We start from the raw sequence: 20,147 nt of genomic DNA, 5'->3' as shown, positions 1-20,147 counted from the left end.
GTTAAGAGCTTTATATGCTGTAAAATATCTAATGAAAGAAGTGAGGGAGGGAAGTTAAAGGAGTGTATGTTATGTTTAGCAGGTGGCTTCTCATTTTTGTGGTGGTTTAGTCTGCAGCTTGGTTAGCCCATAGAAAAAGCTGAAGCTCTTTTGCAGAAAAATATTCCTTCAGTTATGCTGAAGCTATAGAGAAAATTTGCCTTTGGGTGGAATTTCTTTTCCTGAAAGTGAACAGCTTTGGCAAGGCGGGAGGGAGGAGAGCAAGCTGTAATGGAAGTGATCTCTTGGCTAAGTGCAAATAAGAGTGTTAAACTCATGTGAATCTGCATCATGAGATACATGGACACTTCTCTTGAATCCACTCTGCTAGAAAATGGGGGGAGTGTTTGTGTAAAGGCTAAATGCACCAGCACATCCGTTCTGGTTGTGTTCTATGAGCTATGACCAAGTGTTTGTTTCACAATTATACTACATGACATCCATTTCAAACATAAATATTTGTCCAAAATTGATTCCCAACTATTTGACAAGCATCCGACAAACCCAGTAGTTAGGTCTGTGAATTGAAATGTCTGATGGCATATTGCCTTCTAACCATATTAGAGAAGTTCGGCTAAGAGCCATTTTTTGTCTGCAGTGTCTTAGCATAATGAGGATGAATCAAGCTTTTGAAGTTCAGATTTAACAATGCAGACATAATTCTTTCCTCTGTCTCCCCACATAGTTTTGTAGTGAAGCCTAATGGCTGTGGACATGCTATTCTGCTGTGGGCTGTGCTGCAGTAAAAGTCCAGACCAGGAGCTGGATTGTTGTGAAATTATCTCAGCACAGAGTTGGAACCCAGATATCCTCAGCTGCAGCATGTATGTAGTGATGGTGGTTGTTTTTCCTCTGGCTTTTTATTCTTTAAAGTGCCTGATATTACCACAAGTGTTATTAGAAGCTACATGTTCCAAAACAGTGGTCTCAGCCTCTTAAATAATGCAAGACAACCTTTTACTAATACATTTGTCTTATTTCTATAGCTTACCAGAGATCTGGAAATCTCAGCTGTGACAACGTTGATTAATTTCTAGGTGTTACCTTTTGCTGTTAAAATGACTAAACATAGATGAATCAATAAAAAAGTCAGATGTTTTAACAAATATTTTATTGTCAGCATTTCAATAAAATTACTGAAATAAACAACTCAGAATTAAGGACTATATTGTCACTATCCAGTTGACATTTATAGAAAAGAGAGGACCTGGAAAATAGAAAAGGACAAATACAGATTATATTTCATTTACTAAAAAACAGTGCTTTATATATAGAAATGACTTAAGTTAAAACAAAAAGTTGATTTAGCAAGTTTGGTAATTTCCATCTTCATCACCAGAGAAAAGGAAGCCAAGAAAAAGGAAGTAAGTATAATTGATCACAGCAGCCTGTTTTTATGATAAAGTGTATTAAATATTCAGTGTTAAAAATTGATTAATGTACTTTCTGGCATTTGTAATGAGTAAATAATACTTAATCCTTAAGATTTCTTACAAATATTTAAGCTGCTGTCATGTGTAATCAATATTTGCAACATGCTGTGACTGATCTAATCCTCTAAGCCTGAGAACGCAAAGTAAGGTAATGTACTTCAGCTTTTATCAGCTTCATCTTCCTCATTTGTTTTACAGCATTTGTAGAGGGAGCAGCAGTAGTAATGTGAGAGGAATTACAAGTATCTGCAAGAAAGCAAAACTGGAAAGGAGTAGGAGATTAAAAACTTGTAATCTTTTTTAAAACTTAGCTTAACAACGTCTTTCCAGACTGTCCTCTGTATGGAAGAAGACTGCAGACTGCTGTGCACTCAAGGAGGGACTGGGATAGAGCAGCCCCTTCCAAGTGACCCATGAGAAGGATATTTGTGTCTGAGGTGTCTCCATTGGAAATTGTCCTTTGCATATAACAAATTTCTGTGGTTGTTGAGAGGAGTTGGTTGAAGCATTGGGCTGAGAGGTCCCAGCTAATCAGCAGCTTCAGGAAAAGAGTTGTTTTCATTCTCAAGAAATGGGATAAACTATCAATGTCTAATCAAGCACCAAGGCCACAGCAGTTTTGAAAATACTTATATGGGACATAACTCCTATTAAGGACAATGAAGGATTGGATTTATTATTATCTCATTGAAGGCACCTTTGGACTTTCTCTTTGGTTTCATTAACAGAGTTCTAAGAATTTTTTGTCCATCTGTATTCATGTTTTTGGAAGTCACTTGGAGTCTCACTCCTTCCAGCTGTTTTTGGGCTAATGTGAGGAGGTGCTTTTCTTGTGCTCTCATTTGTGCAGCTCTCAAGGACCATATGCACTTACATATAAATAGAAGATATTTTCATAGCCTTCTAGTTAATGCCTATGGCAATACATCCTGAAATATACATCATGCTATACTTCATTTTACAAGGATTAGGAAAAAAGTGCCTAAGATCCCTTCCTCCCTAGGCAACTTCCTCTTGTACAACTGTTATGGTACAGGTCATGTGCTCTAATTTAAGAAAGCACTTCATCTTCCAAAGAAGAACAACTTAAAAAAATAGTAGCTAGACACAGCATTTATAATAGGCTTTAATAAAAGTCTAAATATTTGGTTTTAAATGAACAAATAAGCATACATTTATATAGTCCATTAATTCTGGATGTCCTTAGGACATTATTAAAGTGATCTGTCTCTCCAAATGCACTGAAGACTTTGATTAGTTAGCAACAATATTAACAGTATCTCTCCTATGTGTTTTTATATATTAGAGAAGACATAAGCATGAAGAAAATTTAGAGCCGTCTTAAATGTATGCTTTCTGTGATAAATGTGTGCTTCTGAGATAAAGCCTTCAGAAAGATTTATACTTTATAGCTCACTGTGTATGCATTGGGAGAAGCTACTTTTGTGGCACAAATACCCTTCTTTGTTGCTTACCAATACCCGTATTCAGTGGCACAAAGAACAACTGTTGTAAAAAATATTAGTATGCAGATGCTCTGGTGTTTTGTTAATGCATTTAATTAAATACAATAACTCTTTTGTTTGCTTTTCTTTTTCTGTCCTTGAATGGTTTCATATTATGGTATAGAACCTAGGTTTAGAGTCGCTGTTTAAAATGTTTTGCAGTTTCAGAATGTGTCACACATCCAAGTTAGTTACTTTTCTTTTGTTCTATTAAGAAAATCATTTGGGTATGTTAGTAGTTTTTAATAAGTTTGAGAGCATCTTTTCAGGAAAACTCAAATTCCAAAGTTGCCAGAAAATATTGTCGCTACTAATGAGGTCTTCAGTGACCAGTTAGGGACTGGTTAAATAATTGTATTCCTGAGAGACCTTCAGATGTTTTAACCTAAGAAATTTTCTTGAACACCTTCTAGCTAGTTTTCACAAAAGAAATTTTAAAAATGCACAGCAAAACTGCACTTTAGGTTTTTATATTAAAACCTGTAGCAGTAACATGATTGAGCAATTGTAATCTATACAGAGGTTTTGCAAAAGCCATCATTACTGTCTTGTGTTGTTACCCATAAAATTATTTCAAAATTATTCTCAGCCTGAGAATAATCTTTAGTGCCCTGTGGATGGGTGAGACCATATGAAGTGACTGTGTCAAGTCTAAAATTCCTCTGCTGAATCAGCAAAGTACTTGAGCCCAGAGTGCTTTGAAAACGCAGCAGTATTTGCCAGATCCTATCCCCCCCATGGCAACAAGGACCAAATCAAATGAAGATGTAAAAAGGTAATCAGGAGACCTTGAAGGTAACACATAACTAACTTGTTTCTGAATTTCTGAGCCCCCTTAACTCCAAAAGACATTTCTGACACAGAGTGTGTGGGAGGTGTGTGTGCTGAAGGTTGCTTCTCAAGCGATGACCTATTAATAATCTTTTTGGTGTTCCTTGGAGATAAGTCATATTCTTCAGTGGGTGCAGTTTCCTTTACAACAGGAGTCATGGTAGGCCATAAAAACCTCCGTAAATCTTTCTCTCACTGATAGAAGGAGCTGCTACAAGGGCTAAGTGTGTTGCAGCTGATGCTTCTCTGGTACTCTACTGGGTGCATCAGAACACAACTGTGGCAAAGGCAGCAGGCATTTCTCTTACCACAGGGGTCTGTCTTGGAACATTTCTTGGCTAAAAAAATTGTCAGTTGCTGGCAAATTTTCTTGTCAATTCTCACAAGCACTAAGTACAAATCGGACAGTTTTGCTTTAGGTCTTCAGCATCAGTGCTAGGACATTGTACCCGGAGTGCCAGGAGCATCACACATGGGCAAAAACTGTCATGAGAGGCCAAGCAGAAATGACAGCTTAGTGCTCTCTTTTTTGAAATGAGGAAAATTTCAATAGTGGGGCGAAAAACCCTTCCCCTCGCTGTGCTTGTTTGATCCACATTGTAGTTACAGCGAGGGATTCCAAATGAGGCCATAAGCCCTGACATTGTGGAGCGGGAACGTGCACTTGTGAAAGCACAGATCTGCAATGCCACTGTAATTTTTTTTTTCCCTTTTTGGAGAAAGATGACATAATTAGAGTTGCAGTCCTCAAGGGAAAGTACAGGAATTCTGATTAATCACTGAAAGTCTTCTCATCCACAAGCCTTCCATGTAAATAAAGTTAGTTTCAGCTATGCTTCAAGTAATCTATCAGTGTATTTATAAATGTGTTATTAAAAAAACCAAAAGAAAACCAAAACCTACACACACACACACAAAAAAAAAAAATCACCTAAAACTACTGCAAATTTGTGTGAGAACATCATTCTGGTTTCAGTTCCAAGATAACTTAATGTTCTTTAAGGCTGGAAGAGAACATAGTTTCATTACAACTGCACATATTAAGGGTTTTGTATGAAATGAGCATCTCAAGGCAAGGGGAAGAAAGCAGCATTGTTCCAGGGCTGTTTTTCACAGGCCTGTATTCATATCTCATCCTTGTTGTTTGCAGGAGAGGCAGATGTGAACCAGAACAATGGGACCTCCACGAAGAGCCCAGCGGTGACAGACTCCAAAGGCACAGCAGACCCGAAGAATGCCTGGCCTGAGGCCAACCCAGCTGACAGGACTGGTCGCCCCCACTTGATCCGCCTCTTTTCCCGAGATGCCCCAGGAAGAGAAGACAACACCTTCAAAGATCGGCCCTCGGAGTCAGACGAGCTACAGACCATCCAAGAGGACAGTGCAGCAGCTTCAGAGAATTCGGATTTGATGGCTTCACAAAAACGCTCCTCTTTCCGGCACGGATCAAAACTGGCATCTGCGAGCACTATAGACCATGCCAGACATGGATCTCCACGGCACAGAGACTCGGGTCTGCTTGACTCGCTGGGAAGATTCTTTGGAGGTGAAAGGCACGTTCCCCGGCGGGGCTCGGGCAAGGTGAGCTCTGAGGAATAGAGAACTGCAAGGCTGCAGCAAAACACAGTACAATTAAAGAGGAAGGGTGGGTCTGAAAGAAAGGTCTCACTGCTATAAGGCAAGAGTTGACCTAGCCAGCAGGATGGTACTTGTAATATAATGCTTGGCTTTAAACTGAAAATTGAAAAAAAACAAAGATCTGGGAAACAAGAGGAGCTACTCTGGGTAGTAACATGGAGTATTAGCAATCCAGGGGGCTCTAGAAACATTGCTGGGAGGAATTTTTGTGGGCATTTAATGTGGTGTGTTGTATGCATTTCTAAGCTGTGCCATTTAGAGAAACTTCAGTCTACTTTTGCGTCTTGTTCTTAAATATTGGGAAAAGGGAGCTGGGTAAGAGCACTAAATGCAAGATGATCTCTACAAATCTTGGCACTAACTGAGGGATAAACTTGGAAATAGACGTTAGAAAAGGAATTGTGACCAAATTCTCAGCCTGCTTGTGCAATAGTATGTTTAAGATCAGTTGACAGCATTGCCAGGGAGATGGCTTGACAGATATTATCCTGAATCCCAAGTGCACAAAATGATCCAGCTGCTTTATTCTGACAAGAAGTAGAGATTTATTCCAAATATTTCATATTAGAAATTGCATAATGAGCCATTTCTACACTATCAATTCAAAAACAAGGCATTGTTAATTACATTCTTCCCTTTTCCAGGATACCTGGAAAATTATACAGCTGGCATATTAGCTCATTCTTATTCAAGTGGCAAAGTTAAATATGTTTTCACTGTACCTTTTGTCATGTAAATGATACGTGGAGTCTTATGTTTGTGTGTCCACACACTACATAAGCATTCAAGTGGAACTGCTGTAGGGCTGTAAAACTTTTCTTTTAGCTGAATTTGTTGTAGTTACTTAAGCTGTGTGTCACAGAAAGCAGCATTCATAGTTGCTGGCTGAGCCCAAACTTTTGAAAATCTTTTGACAATCTTTGAGGTCTATTCAGTGTTCCAACCTGTGATCTGTGCTGTCTCTTAGTGCTGCACTGGGACTGGACACAAACTGTCCTGTGGTGTAAAACTGATCTGTGGTGGTCCCACAGCTGCGGCTGTCAGTGTCCTTCACAGCTCCACACCTGGAAGCACAATGTGTAATATCCCTTCCCTGAAGAGTTGTTGTAATGTAGAGACCACTGGATGAAAAATACTCAAGAAACTTAAAACCAGAAGCTTCTCACACTTAGTGGGTGGTACTAAGCAAGCTGAGTGTTTTGTTCTTTTTATTTCTCACCTTTACCAACTGGGGCCTGTATTGCTATTGGCAAAGATTTAGCAGCCAGGGAATTCTTTCTGTAGTAGCATTTCTGTGTGTAATGTTCCTATGTGTAATGTTCATAAATGCAACAAGCAGTTGCTGTGAGCATGAAGAAAACCTTTTTTCTTATTGTTACTGTAAATAACAGAGACTGTTCCCAGCTGCTATTTTCTGGAACCTGGTTGGCCAGCTCAACTCTTGCTGTTTTGTTCATGTACTGTGTTACTCAATGAAAAATAGTGTATGAAATGTTCTTTGTACAACAAGGTGACAATACCAAAAAGTTAGATTCTGCATACAGAATATACAGAGGTATGTGCATTCCTGCTTGGCAATAAATCAAACCAATCAACTCAGTTTTTAGGAGTAATGACTAAAAAATGTCTGCAAGCTGTACAAAGTCTGTATTTTATTCTTTGGTGTGAACACGATTGTAATGATTCTCTACAGATTTTCATGTAATTATATATGAGAGGACAGAAGATCATGTCTTTTATCTCTGCTGTAAAATGCTATTTTGAAGAACTTAAATGTCTGTAAAACAGAACAGAATTATGGACAATTCTGATTTTTTTTTTTTAACAAGAAGAAGTAGTTGTTTTGGATTTTTTTCCCCTTAAGAATGATTACTCGTAGTGTTACAGAGTTCTGATTTGCAGATCTGAGCTGGAAGCACAGAGATGTTGAATTATTTTGGCAAAATTCCATCACATTAGGACTTCCAGTGCCAAAGCATCTCTAGCACTCTTCCAGACAATGATAATATTGATGTACGTCCTAGGAAACATTCCTAGGAAGCTCTCTTGTGCGGGGGCTTCAGTGTGGAAAGTACTGAGCAAGTGGCACAGACAGTAATTTCAACAATTATTTATTTAGCCTCTGAAACAATGCCTTTTGGTTTCTTGTATCAAGATAGGCTTGTGGTGTCATTTATTTATACAAGAGTAGACAGAGGAAATCTAGATGGCTCATTTGTGCTTAAACTCTAAATAGATGTTCCCATTTGCCAAATTTTTTAGAGGATCACTGATAGATGATGAAGGTGTTCATGATCAGCCGTAATAGAATGAAGTCCCTTGGCAGTATTCCAGACTTCACTAAATAAACAGGTCTTTGGTAAATAAGATACCACTAAAAGCACCTTAAAGGATGACTTTCAAAGGCTTGAAAAGTTCCTAGAGCTGCACTGTTTATTTGCTTGCACTTTTTTCTTTCTTCATTTTGAAGCATTTCAAAACAATTTTGCAGCTGCCTCTCTTGCAGTCTTCCTTTTTCAGCCAGCCCATGCCTCAGTGGGAGCATCTCAACTACCCACACCAGCAAGCACTGGAATGCAAAGACAACACTTGCTCTTTGTACAGATTTAGGGCTGACATTCAAGCAAAACACATTATAAATTCTTTGTGGAGGCATTTTCTTCTTGCATCCATAGCTAAGAAGTACATAAATGAATAATATTCACTATTGTGTCCAGAAAGGTGGGGTAGGAACAATGCTGAGACTGTTTCATGGCCTCCTTTTCTCATGTGGAGCAGGTTCTCCCCTGCTCTGCAATTCCAAAGTTAAATTGCATGGGAGTTCCTTGGGAGTTGTTAAAAATATAAATACTGGAATGTACAAAAATATTCCTTTTCCTCTAAGGGGCAGTAAGTGCATTGGTCATTTTTCCCCCAATCCCATGGAGATTTTGGGTAGCTGAATCTCAATTACAACCAGGTTGAATTTTGTACTTTCAAGAAAAACTTTTAAGGTAGAATATTTGAAATAAAAGTGTTGTTGTGCACAGCTCAAATTTAATTGTATTCAAAAAATTAAAATTATGATGGAAAGAATTGTGGTGCAGACATTTTAAATAGCATGTAAGAAAGAGTAGCATAACCATAAATTATTTCCTTTCTAATCTTATAGAATATTTGTCTAAGCAAGTTTGTTAAAACAATCAAATGTTCTTTGTGCTTCCTAGATTCTGAGCCGGTATTCAACTTCAGTATGTAACTGCTGTTTTGTTTCTTTGATGCAGTTGTTTATGCTTTTGTAATCCTTTTGTTTATGATTTTATTTTTTTTTTCTACTAAAGTTTGGATTGTGAAATAAGAATTTTTCTGTCCTGGTTTAACATTTTGTATTAACGTACTAAACTTAAACTACACTTGTGACACAGATCAAACAAAATATGTGAGTGACAGTAAATAGTAGGTGAGGCAAGACTTAGTGAAAGAATAAATCCATTTCTCTTTTACATTTTGCTTCAGTTTTGTATGCAATCTTTTAACAGTCTCTGTTACTTGAATGAAGCCATGCTATTGTATTTCCTTCCCAATTTCTATGTGTTTGGGTGCAAGAAATATGGAATATAGAGATGGAGCTTCTCCATGCTACAGACAGATACAAGGCAGGAGCAGCACTGGGATGAAGTTCTTGTCAATTTGAGCAGAGGTTTGGGATCAGCATTTCTGAATCAGCAGTTCCAAAACCACTCCTGAGCTAAGCAGTTGTTAGAGTGGGGAGGCAAAGCATTTAAGAACCACAGTTTTAAATAATGCTGTGGAAAGATAAATTAATCGGAATATTTTTTTCTTTTTTTTGCACTTGAACTCTATTCACATTTCTTGTGGAAGCTTTAATGTATACTACAGCACCATGAAGAATTTGAAAAGCAGTTAAATCAGTGCTAGTCTGACTAGTATATGATGTGATTTAAATAAATACTTACTGTGATTTTAATTTCCAAGTCTTAGTTTTCAGGGAGTGATATTGCTTGTGATACACTGTTTTGTAAAACCTGCTGTGCAAGCAGTATGTTTGCAAAAAAAAAAAATTTACAGAGTTTATAGTGGTTGTAACAATAATCTTGTTTTAATCTTTTGCTTTTTATGTGCTTTATGTATTCATTAAACTGTTTACATCACAGAAACCAGTGTACTAATGATTTAATTTGTTTTAAATACTTTAATCCATTAACAGAAGTTGCAACAAACTACTACTTGTACGTGATAGGTTTTTAGTTCACTAAGAGGCTGCGTGCCCTGCAAAATTCAGTTAGAACAGTGCATTGGACAGAAGGGAATAGAGATGCTTCCTTCTGGAAGGAAAGGGTAGGCTTTGAATAACCAAAGCTCCTGAAGCTGATGTTCTCACTTAATGGGAACTGAATCTGGCCTCTCGTTTGTAACAGGTAGTAATGAATAATGAATACCTAAAAATGAATTAGTGTAACAGGACTGCCAGTCTGAAGCTCATTTAGCTTGTGCAGTGGTAGAACCTCAGACTACTTTAGATCTGCTTGGTTTAAAAAAAAAAAAATCACCTGTACAAAACAAGGAAATACCAACCGGTGAGTACACACACCATGTGAGAAGTGAACGGCCTAGGAGCCAACATCATGGGATTGACTTTGACCTGTTCATTTAACACCTGTATGACCATTCACATGTTCACATATGTGCCTAATAATTAACACATTATTTAATGCACTGGAAGTTGCATATTCAAGGAAGTTACTGCTTGATGGAATTATTACAGGTACCAGAGGATTTTGGGAATTGGACTAGGTTAAATGCTCTTTAAGTGTACTTCAAAGTGCAAGCACTAAATTTTGGTAAAGTATTACTGATGCTTTGTGCTCACCTGACATCAGCTGCATGGCAAGGTTTGTTTAGAAATGGGACAAAGTTATTTGGGGCTTGCTGATTTGTTTTACAAGTTAAAGAGGAAATCATGACTGGGGAGAATGTCTGTGTGCTTTGCTGCTTTTACTGTTTTTTTGTATGATCACAGAATCACAGAGTCACAAGGTTGGAAGAGACCTTCAAGATCATCGAGTCCAACCCATGCCCTAACACCTTAACTAAACCATGGCACTGAGTGCCACATCCAGTCTTTTTTTAAACACATCCAGGGATGTTGACTCCACTACCTCCCTGGGCAGACAATTCTCGTACTTTATCACCCTTTGCATGAAAAACTTTTTCCTAATATCCAACCTATATTTCCCTAATATCCAACCTATATTTCCCTTGACATAGCTTGAGACTGGGACCTCTGGTTCTGTCAGTTGCTGCCTGGAGAAAGAGACCAATCCCCACCTGACCACAACGACCCCTCAGGGAGTTGTAGAGAGTGATGAGGTCGCCTCTGAGTCTCCTTTCTCCAGGCTAAACACCCCCAGCTCCCTCAGCTGTTCCTCACAGGGTTTGTGCTCCAAGCCCCTCACCAGCCTCATTGCCCCCTCTGGATGTACTCAAGCGTCTCAGTGTCCTTCCCAAACTGAGGGGCCAGAACTGGACACAGCACTCAAGGTGGGGCCTCACCAGTGCTGAGTACAGGGGAAGGATGACCTCCCTGCTCCTGCTGGCCACACCATTCCTGATCCAGGCCAGGATGCCACTGGCCTTCTTGGCCACCAGGGCACACTGCTGGCTCATGTTCAGCTGCTGTCACCAGCACCCCCAGGTCATTTCTGCCTGGCCACTGTCCAGCCACACCATCCCCAGCCTAAAATGCTGCAGGGGGTTGTTGTGGCCAAAATGCAGGACTCAGCACTTGGACTTATTAAACTTCATCTTGTTAGACTCTGCCCATCCATCCAACGGTTCCAGGTCTCTCTGCAGAGCCATCCTACCTTCCAACAGATCGACACACACTCCAAGCTTAGTGTTACCTGCAAATTTACTAATGAAAGACTCAATACCTTCATCCACACCATCAGTAAAAATACTGAACAGAACTGACCCCAGCACAGACCCCTGAGGGACACCACTGGTGACTGTCCCCAGCTGGATGCAGCACCATTCATCACCCCTCTCTGGCTCGGCCATCCAGCCAGTTCCTAACCCAGCAAAGAGTGTTCGTGTCCAAGCCATGGGCTGCCAGCTTCTCCAGGAGAAGCTGGAGCTGTGGGAGACAGTGTCAAAGACCTTGCTGAAGTCCAAATAGACAACATCCACTGCCTTTCCTGCATCCACCAGATGGGTCACCTGGTCATAAAAGGAGACCAGGTTGGTCAGACATGACCTACCCCTCCTAAACCCATGCTGACTAGCCGGATACCCTGGCCATCCTGTAAGTGCTGCATGATGACACTCAGTATAAATTGCTCCATTATCTTGCCAGGTACTGAGGTCAGGCTGACCGGTCTATAATTACCAGGATCCTCCTTCCCACCCTTTTTGTGAATGGGTATCATCACACTGGCCAGCTTCCAGTCATCTGGAACCTCAGCAGTGAGCCAGGACTGTTGGTAAATGATGGAGAGTGGCTTCACAAGCTCATCTGCCAGCTCCCTCATCATCATGGGATGGATCCCATCTGGTCCCATAGATTTATGAATATCCAAGCATCTCAGCAGTTCTCTGACTGCCTCCTCTTGGATAATGGGGGGACCATTCTGTTCCCTGGCACCATCAACCAAGCCAGGAGGACAGTTGTCCTGGGGCCAATCTGTCTTCCCACTAAAGGCTGAGGCAAAGAAGGCATTAAGTACTCTGCCTTCTCCTCATCTGCAGTTACTCAGTTCCCTCCCTCATCCAGTAAAGAGCAAATGCTAGTCTTACCCTTCCTTTTACCATTAATATATTTGTAAAAGCATTTTTTATTATCCTTAACAGAAGTCACCATTTTAAGTTCAAACTGAGCTTTGGCCTCTAATTTTTTTTCCTACATGCTCTACCAGCCCTCTTGAATATTTCCTGAGAAACCTGACCCTCCTTCCAAAGACTATACATCCTCCTTTTATTCTTAAGTTCCTTCAAAACCTCCTTGCCCATCCAAGCTGGGCATTTACCTTCTCATCTTTTGGCACACAGGGACAGTCTGTTCCTGTGCCCTCAAGATCTCTGTTTTGAAGCTCGCCCACCTTTCCTGAACTCTTGTTTTTAAGGGCAGCTTCCCAAGGAACTCTCTGAATAAATCTCCTAAGTAGACCAAAGTCTGCCCTCCGGAAGTCCAGTGTAAGATTCTTCTTGGTGTTCCTCCTCATCTCACAGATATCGAGAACTCTGTAATTTCATGATCACTCTGTCCTAGGTGGCCTCCAACCACTACATCTCCCACCAGCCCATCTCTATTTGAAAACAGCATAGTCCCTCCCCTGGTGGGCTCACCCACTAGCTGCAACAAAAAGTTGTCCTCCATATGCTCTAAAAATTTCCTGGACTGCCTCTTTTTTGCTGTATTAAGTTCCCAGCAGATGTCTGGTAGGTTAAAGTAATCTACAAGAACAAGGGGTGATCTTGTGCCTCTTACATTCAGAAATGTATTAGTAACATGCTCAGACTAAAATACAAATTAATCAACTAAAGCATTTGAAAGATCTCCGTTTCTAATCACTCCACAGCAAAAGGTCTCCCCCTTTCATGAAACTTCTAACACAATCTTTCAGTTCAGTCTTTGCTTGACTATTTCTAGAGTCTTCTATCCACTAATATGATACAATAGTAACAGTAGTACCTGTAAGTTGCATGCAGAAGAGCATGAAAGTTCTGTAGAAGAGCTCCAAGGATTCTCTTGAGCACTTGGTGAAGTTCAAAGCTCATGGTGCTCTTTGCCTGGGCCTGAGCCTGATGGCAGAGCTGGTGGAGAGGCAGTGATGGCAGCTTTGGGATCTTTTGGTGGGAATTTGCCTCAGCTGCTCAGCCATTCCTCTCTTGTTCACCTGCATGGCCCCTCAGCCCAGATGAGAGTAAGGTCTGGAGTTAATTTTAAAACTATATATCAGAGGGGGGTGTCTGTTTAAAGAAGTGCAAGGCAAGGCAGCGATGTGCATACAGATGGTCAAATAGATCTGTTAAGATTTAGCACAAGGATTTTCTCTGCCTAAGAAGGTTTACTTCTCTGCAGATGAAGCAGTTTGATAAGTAAGAAATTGCTTTATATTAAAATCTGCTATATTGGTTTTTTCTATCACGTTCCTTGCAAATAAAGAACTGCATTTTCCTTAGCACATTCCATCCTAGAATGCCAAAATAAATTACTGTAATTCAGCTGTTTTCAGATTACACAATAGTAAATGCTGCCAGATAGAAAACCAGAGCAAAAGTTACTACCTTTTTTGTCCCTGACCTTGTTTTGTACCTCTGTCATTACATACCATTAGTGACAATTGCTGGCTTTCACCTTTTTTACTGATGCAAAATATCTCGCCATGTTCCTGAAATGGTCTCCATTTAAGACACGTTACACTCCAAAGTTACTTGGTTTCATTTCTGAGCTGCACAAAAAATTGTCCACTGCCATTTTCAGGTGATTTTACTGATTTTTTTACAAATCAACTTAAAAATATTGGTAAGGAACAAATATTACCCCTTTTGCTTATGATGCATCTCTTTCTTCATTTCTGGTACCTCAAACAATTAATGTACTTTGGAAACTGTATGAGCCTCAGGTTTGGAGCTGTCCATCTTCCCCACTTCATACTAACCATATTATTGGAAATTTTACCACAGTATTTGTTTCAAAGAAATATTTTATTAACCATGCCATGTCTTAAGTATTTCATAATAGTAAACCCTGCTCTCTCTACAAGTTATGCTGAGACAGGCAATAGTGCTTTTAACAACCTGTATGATGAGAGTTTAGCCTGTCACTTGCTTACCTATTAAAGGCAGAAAAGACATAGAATTGGGCCAATCTCTCAAAGATGAGAACTAATCAAATATTTTCTGGGTGGGTGGGTGAGTGTGATTTCCAGAAAACAAGGTTGTAGTAACATTTTTCTGGCCAGCAGCTGTAAAGTGATAGTGTACACCTGGTATTTATAGCTTTGTTTTCTAAATAATTCCCATCTTGCTTATTGTATTGCCTTCATGACTATATGAAAATACTAGGGAACAGGACATCTAAAAATTGTATCAATTACTGCTTTCTTACCAATGGCCATACCCATACCCCATAATGTTACATTATTTTGCTGTAGCAACACCAGCAAACAGATGCATCTCCACCAAATATGCAGGCGATCAGTAGAAACTGATCATGGTGAAACTAGTGCAGGATGCCTTCCATATCTTGCCCATGTACAGTAAAGTCCTAAAAGCTGTGAAGTTTGATGGTAGCAGAAGCTACTTAGAGAATAACTACTAGCCAAAGTATTTTTTTTCCTGGAATAATGATTCTCAAACAAAATCCAAAACAAATCCAGCCAAGAAAACCCTGGCCCAAACCATGGATCATTTCAACAAAGTTTAATCTATGTCATTGAAACCAACTTGAACTATAATAGAACAATACTGAGTATGCATCAGAGACTATATCCAAGCAGATAAAGAATTTCTATCATAAAGAATATTTGAATAAAAGCATTCATGATAGGCAAAAAAAAAAAAAAAAAGCTTTAAAAAAGCCAAGTCAAATTAAAGCACTGGGTTTTGCCTCTGAAACCATTTATCAGGTGTCACAACAATGGAATAAACTGAACACAGGATAAAAACCCAGAAGGTATGATGGCACTGGTCACCCATTTGAGACCCATCATAAACCAGAACTCTCCTGAAAAATCACCCCCATTATTCTTCTGTTATCCCCAGTAATTCTTTTACTTGCTAATTTATGAATACTAATCATCAAGGCACTAAGGGCTAACAGGATTATGGAGAAAGTGGTTCTGGATTATTGATTGGCACCTCTCTTGATCGGGGAGTGTTCTCCATTGTTTCCTTCTTCTTCCTTTTGTTTCTTATTCTTCAGTCATCTCTAGTCACTGCTATGTTTGTTATTCCTGTCATTCTGCTAAGAATTCTTCCTCTTTTTCTTCATTGCGTACTTCTAGACAAAGATTGATCTCAGCACAACCCTGAAAGGCAGAATCTCCTACATTCTACATCCCTCTTCCTGCCAATTCTCCTCTATACCTTTGAGCAAATAATTTAATTTCTGTGTTAACTTCCACATTAGTAAAAATTAAGAGTACCATTACAAGGATATGTGGCTCATCCTTCCTAAAGCGATTTTAAAAGCCTGCTAGATTAGGTAATTAACAGTAATGTCATCACCAGATCAGCCAGTGGGGAAGACGTCAACATTCCCATTGCTTTTGATAACTGATCAGCAAGTTGTTAACAGCCTGGGACAAACACTGCCACCAAGAGCTAACTGCTCTCTGGGTTGTATGTGAACAAAGGTGGAACCAACACCACCACAGCTCTGACTGAGCAGTGCATGCTCACAGAAGTTACATTCTTCCTAGAATAAGCATGGAAAAATACATCCCACATGGGCTGTGTATTCTGTTACTCCCTGGTGAGAGCTCGGGTAGCAGCACTGGAAGGTTCTCATGAAGTGTCAGTCATGCCCAGGAACACAAAGCCCCTCCAAATCCCAAGATGAAGTAATTTCTGTATTCAAGTGCCTGTGAAGATTTCTCATTAAACTATATAATAGATTTCCATATTAAAATAAGAAAGGAAAAAAGCATATATATTTACTGAAAGGATGCATCTCAATTCCAGTTTGGCATACACAGTTAGAAGCCGTACTGACTACCTCAGTTTGAACCTGGATAGGAATTTCATTAGAGTTTGGATTCAGAGCCCATTTCAAGGACTAACACAAAATCAGCTGAGTGATTGCCTGCAACAAATTGCCTGATAACTTTCATTTTTTTCTTCCCACAGAACAGCACGGTGTTCATCACATAATGCTTAAAGGATAATTTTAGTCTACCACTACAGTTCCAAATGTCTTAGTGGGGGTGGTTAAGCATAATGGACAACGTACAGGTTGTGGAACAGTTTGGTTTTCTAAGACAATCTAAATGCAATTTTCATGTCTATGTGAATTTGAAATGCGTGGATTTTGAATGATATCTTTTAAATTCATGCACAGCAACTTGTTAGGTATTTTGTGAAGAAAAGCTTTTGGAAGCCATGAAGCCCATTGAACCCCTGAAAAAGCCCTTTGTTTTCCATCTTTACCTGGTTTGACTGCATTTTAAATCAGCTATTTGCATATTTTATACACATGGATTTTGTCAGTAGAAAAACAACATGGGATGTTGTTAGATTTTCATCTCACATTCTAAAGTATGCAACAAAAGCACACAATACTGATACCAAAAGGAACTGTAAAAAGCTGTAAATTCAAGTACTCAAAAAATATCTTAATATTGTTATTGGCAAAAATGCATATCACGGACTGATGAGGCGTTAGATTCATATGGAATCTTCAGCTATAAGCAATCCTCTTGTGGAGGATAAAGAGTCCTCAGAGAGATTATAATATGCATTTAAAAGTGTCCCCTAATGCAGCTGAGTTGCAAGATCTGACATATCCCATTTATAGCAAGCAAAGTCAGGGGTGGATTTCTTGGGATTTCATGACTGAAAAAAAAAGCTTGTACCTGCTTAACTGTATCCATTTTATACCCAGAGCCAGTTGTTGCACAATACTGAATAGCATGCATATATACATATACATAAATATATACACACCCGCACACAAACACACATTTGGGTATTTTCAGGTCAACTGGAAATGTAATAACCTTGCACAAAACCCCAAATGGAGCCCATATTGTTAGTTAATTAATGTCAACTAGCTAACAATACTTTACTAATTTTAATTTATTAATTTTTAAGATTTTAATTTATTAAAAATTAATTTTAATTAATTTTTAACTTAACAGCTCTTACAAGGTACTAATAGAGGTAGTGCCAGTAAATGTAATTAGTCTGATGTGAAAATACATGGCTAACACAGGGAATGCAATTCCAATGTATAGCTAATTTTGAAACTTAAAATACCTGCATGTTTTCTTTGCACTGCATTCACAGTTAATCTTTTTTTTTTTTTTTTTTTTTGTCTTAGTGGCCAACATACCACCATACTACCAAGGTAGGTAGTAAAACAATGATACTTTCCTGTGCATCACTAGAAAAAAACCACAAAATGTTAAAAAAAAAAATCACTCCCCTTACAGGATAACTGCGGGTATTTTATGTATATTTTTAAGAATTCTTATTTAGATTATTAATCCTTAAAACTATTGGTTTCACAGTGAAGTTGAAAACTATGTTTTTGTTATCAGATCTCCCAGCTACTGATTAAATTTCTAGTCCTGGTAAATCTTTTACTAAGATCATTCAGCTTTAGGGTTCCTTTTGGCTTTTTTGAAGGTGCAGCAGAGTTGACTTAGTTGAGATCTTTAACTGAGGTCAAATGTTTCATTAATGCTTACTGGGAACAGGAAAAGCTGAATGTTCTGTTCAGTTACTGTTCAGAATTATTGTATGCTTAGACTTTTTTAAGGGCACAAACAGAGGCACCTCAATTTTAAACTTCCCCACGAATACGCCAGGGCTCTGAAGGGCTCTGAATTCACACTCATACTTGGCAAGTACATTTCAAAATACATCAATATGGAAGCCAAGGATGCCTTTTATTGGCAATGCTCTCAAGAAATTCTTAAACAACATTGCAAGAGGTGTGGGGAGAACTCAGCTGCAGCCCCGGGTAAAAGAGACCAGTAGCAAAAAAGAAAAGAAGCAAATTACATCCCTTTCTAAAACACAGTTGCTCTTCTCTACTCCTATAAGGTTTTAACAAGAATATTATTTAAAGCCAGGCACTTAAAACATATTGAAAGGTTAGCAGTGATGATCTGAATGCATTAATGAAACACATGGTAACTGTTAAATTGAATTCATTCAAAAAGGTCCACTTACATCACACCATCTCAGTAGCCCATTATAGCAGTATAAATCAGATTTCTCTTTTAATTTCAAACCCATTAGAATTTATCTTTTAACACCTACAGATATCAGTTATGACATAAACATAAGCAGTCTCTGAAAAACACCACTGGATTTTGTTTCTTTTCCCTAGGAGATAAAAAATTGAAAAAAAATCTAGAGGTGAAAAAGTAATTTCAACAATGAATTGAGCGGAAACATGCAAATTACTTGTCACAAATAAATAATAATATCAAAGGTTCTGAAGATAGATGAAGTTTGCTGATGACAAAATGAATTAAAGCACTTTATTTTAAACACCAGGAAACTCACCTGGAACAGTCATTGAAAATTACTTCAGATTTGCTACTGTTCATACACATTAAAACAGGAGATAGTTGAAGCCTGTGATGACATTTGGCAGAAGAAACCTGGTATTTATAGCACAATAACCTTTCACTAAGCCAAGTTATTAGAACCTAATAATTAGTACGAATGCCAAAATCAAGAAACTCAACCCTTTCTAGATTCTAAAACCTTACTATTGCAATTTCTCTCCATTCCTGTGGCAATTCATAGCCCATCAGATCTGCAACACCATGGTATTTATCCTAAAGACAAGGCAGTCAGCAGCTTTCAAAGGGTGATTTGAATATAGATTAAGAAGACAAAACTATGGCTGATGTAACTGACTCTCTTCCTAATCCCAGCGGCAGAGGCTATTTTGGCAACAGTGGAACTAGCGATCAAGTAGAAACTGCTGCAGAATATAAGCAGCACTGACATTATGGAGATCTTACAGATCCAAAATTCATATTTTCCTGCTTTTAAAACAATTAAGTACCCACGTATCATCAGCATGCAAAAAAAACTAACCCTGATAAAAATCAGCCAAACTTCTTTGCATTGGTTAGTTTTTTCCAACAGAAATCAATTTCATAAACCACATATCTGACATCATTTGGACTACTGCTCAGGAAGCCCTACTGAAAATAGAAACCCTACTAAAATAGAAATTGTCAGCCTCACTTGGTTCCCTCATTCTGAAAATAACATTGCTCTTGCAGCTCATGAGTGTTACAAAGTCTTTGGGAACTAAAAATGATACACGATCTATTCCTGCTTTCCCATGTAGAATGATCCAACATAATTTTAAGATTTTTTCCATTTTGGTTTATTTTCTAAAATCACAGTCTATGACCCTACTTAAGAAAAATTTCATATTTAAGGAAAATTACAAAGTTTCTGTTACCTGAACTTTCCAATAAGAGGCTTAATTCTGCACTGGGCTGTAACATCAAGAACACGTGCATCCATATATATGCACAACATATGTCCCCTGTACATACTGTATATTTGCCATTCCACTGGCAACTGTAGGGGGCAATCTCTGTAGATTCCCAAATATTCCTCATCTCTTCTCTCCTGAAAATGATTCTTCATGCCATGGCTGCTAAGCTGTCCTTCCCAACTGACTGGGCGACGTGCCTGTTCTGCTTTTCAGGACATACATGCAGCCAGGGTCAGCCACCACGTCGGGTCCATCCCCCCAAGATCTCAGCATGGCCGGCCTGTTGACGACAACCCTGTAGTCCACTTCTTCAAGAACATTGTAAGTCTCCCCTCCTCTTATGCACCCAAATTAAATATTTTCTTTACAATCCATCAGTAAACAAACACTCCCCTATCATTACCCTTTATTTCAAGCCTCAAATTGTACTGTACCTTTTGAGCTCATTATGCCATTCAAATGCAGAAATAATTTTTACCTAGAAGACAATACTGAAATGCTACC

The 20,147-nt window shown here is 38.8% G+C and overlaps 1 protein-coding gene across 5 annotated transcripts in view; it reads left to right on the top strand.

The window, feature by feature from the left end:
* The window catches only part of MBP (myelin basic protein), an 85,791-nt gene that overhangs the window by 59,343 nt on the left and 6,301 nt on the right, over positions 1-20,147 (top strand). Inside the window, exons 3-6 of one of the 5 annotated variants that reach the window (XM_021530848.2) lie at positions 4,959-5,389; positions 8,653-8,676; positions 17,490-17,516; positions 19,857-19,964. In XM_021530848.2, coding sequence (XP_021386523.1) covers positions 4,959-5,389; positions 8,653-8,676; positions 17,490-17,516; positions 19,857-19,964 — 590 coding nt within the window. Of the gene's footprint in view, positions 1-4,958; positions 5,390-8,652; positions 8,677-17,489; positions 17,517-19,856; positions 19,965-20,147 lie in introns of those variants that run through there. The other 4 variants (XM_077784634.1, XM_021530849.2, XM_021530851.2 and 1 more) reach the window with 4 other exon arrangements.

Source organism: Lonchura striata, chromosome 1 (genome assembly GCF_046129695.1).
Source record: "Lonchura striata isolate bLonStr1 chromosome 1, bLonStr1.mat, whole genome shotgun sequence".
NCBI lineage: Eukaryota > Metazoa > Chordata > Aves > Passeriformes > Estrildidae > Lonchura > Lonchura striata.
This window is presented reverse-complemented; position numbering and strand designations above follow the sequence as displayed.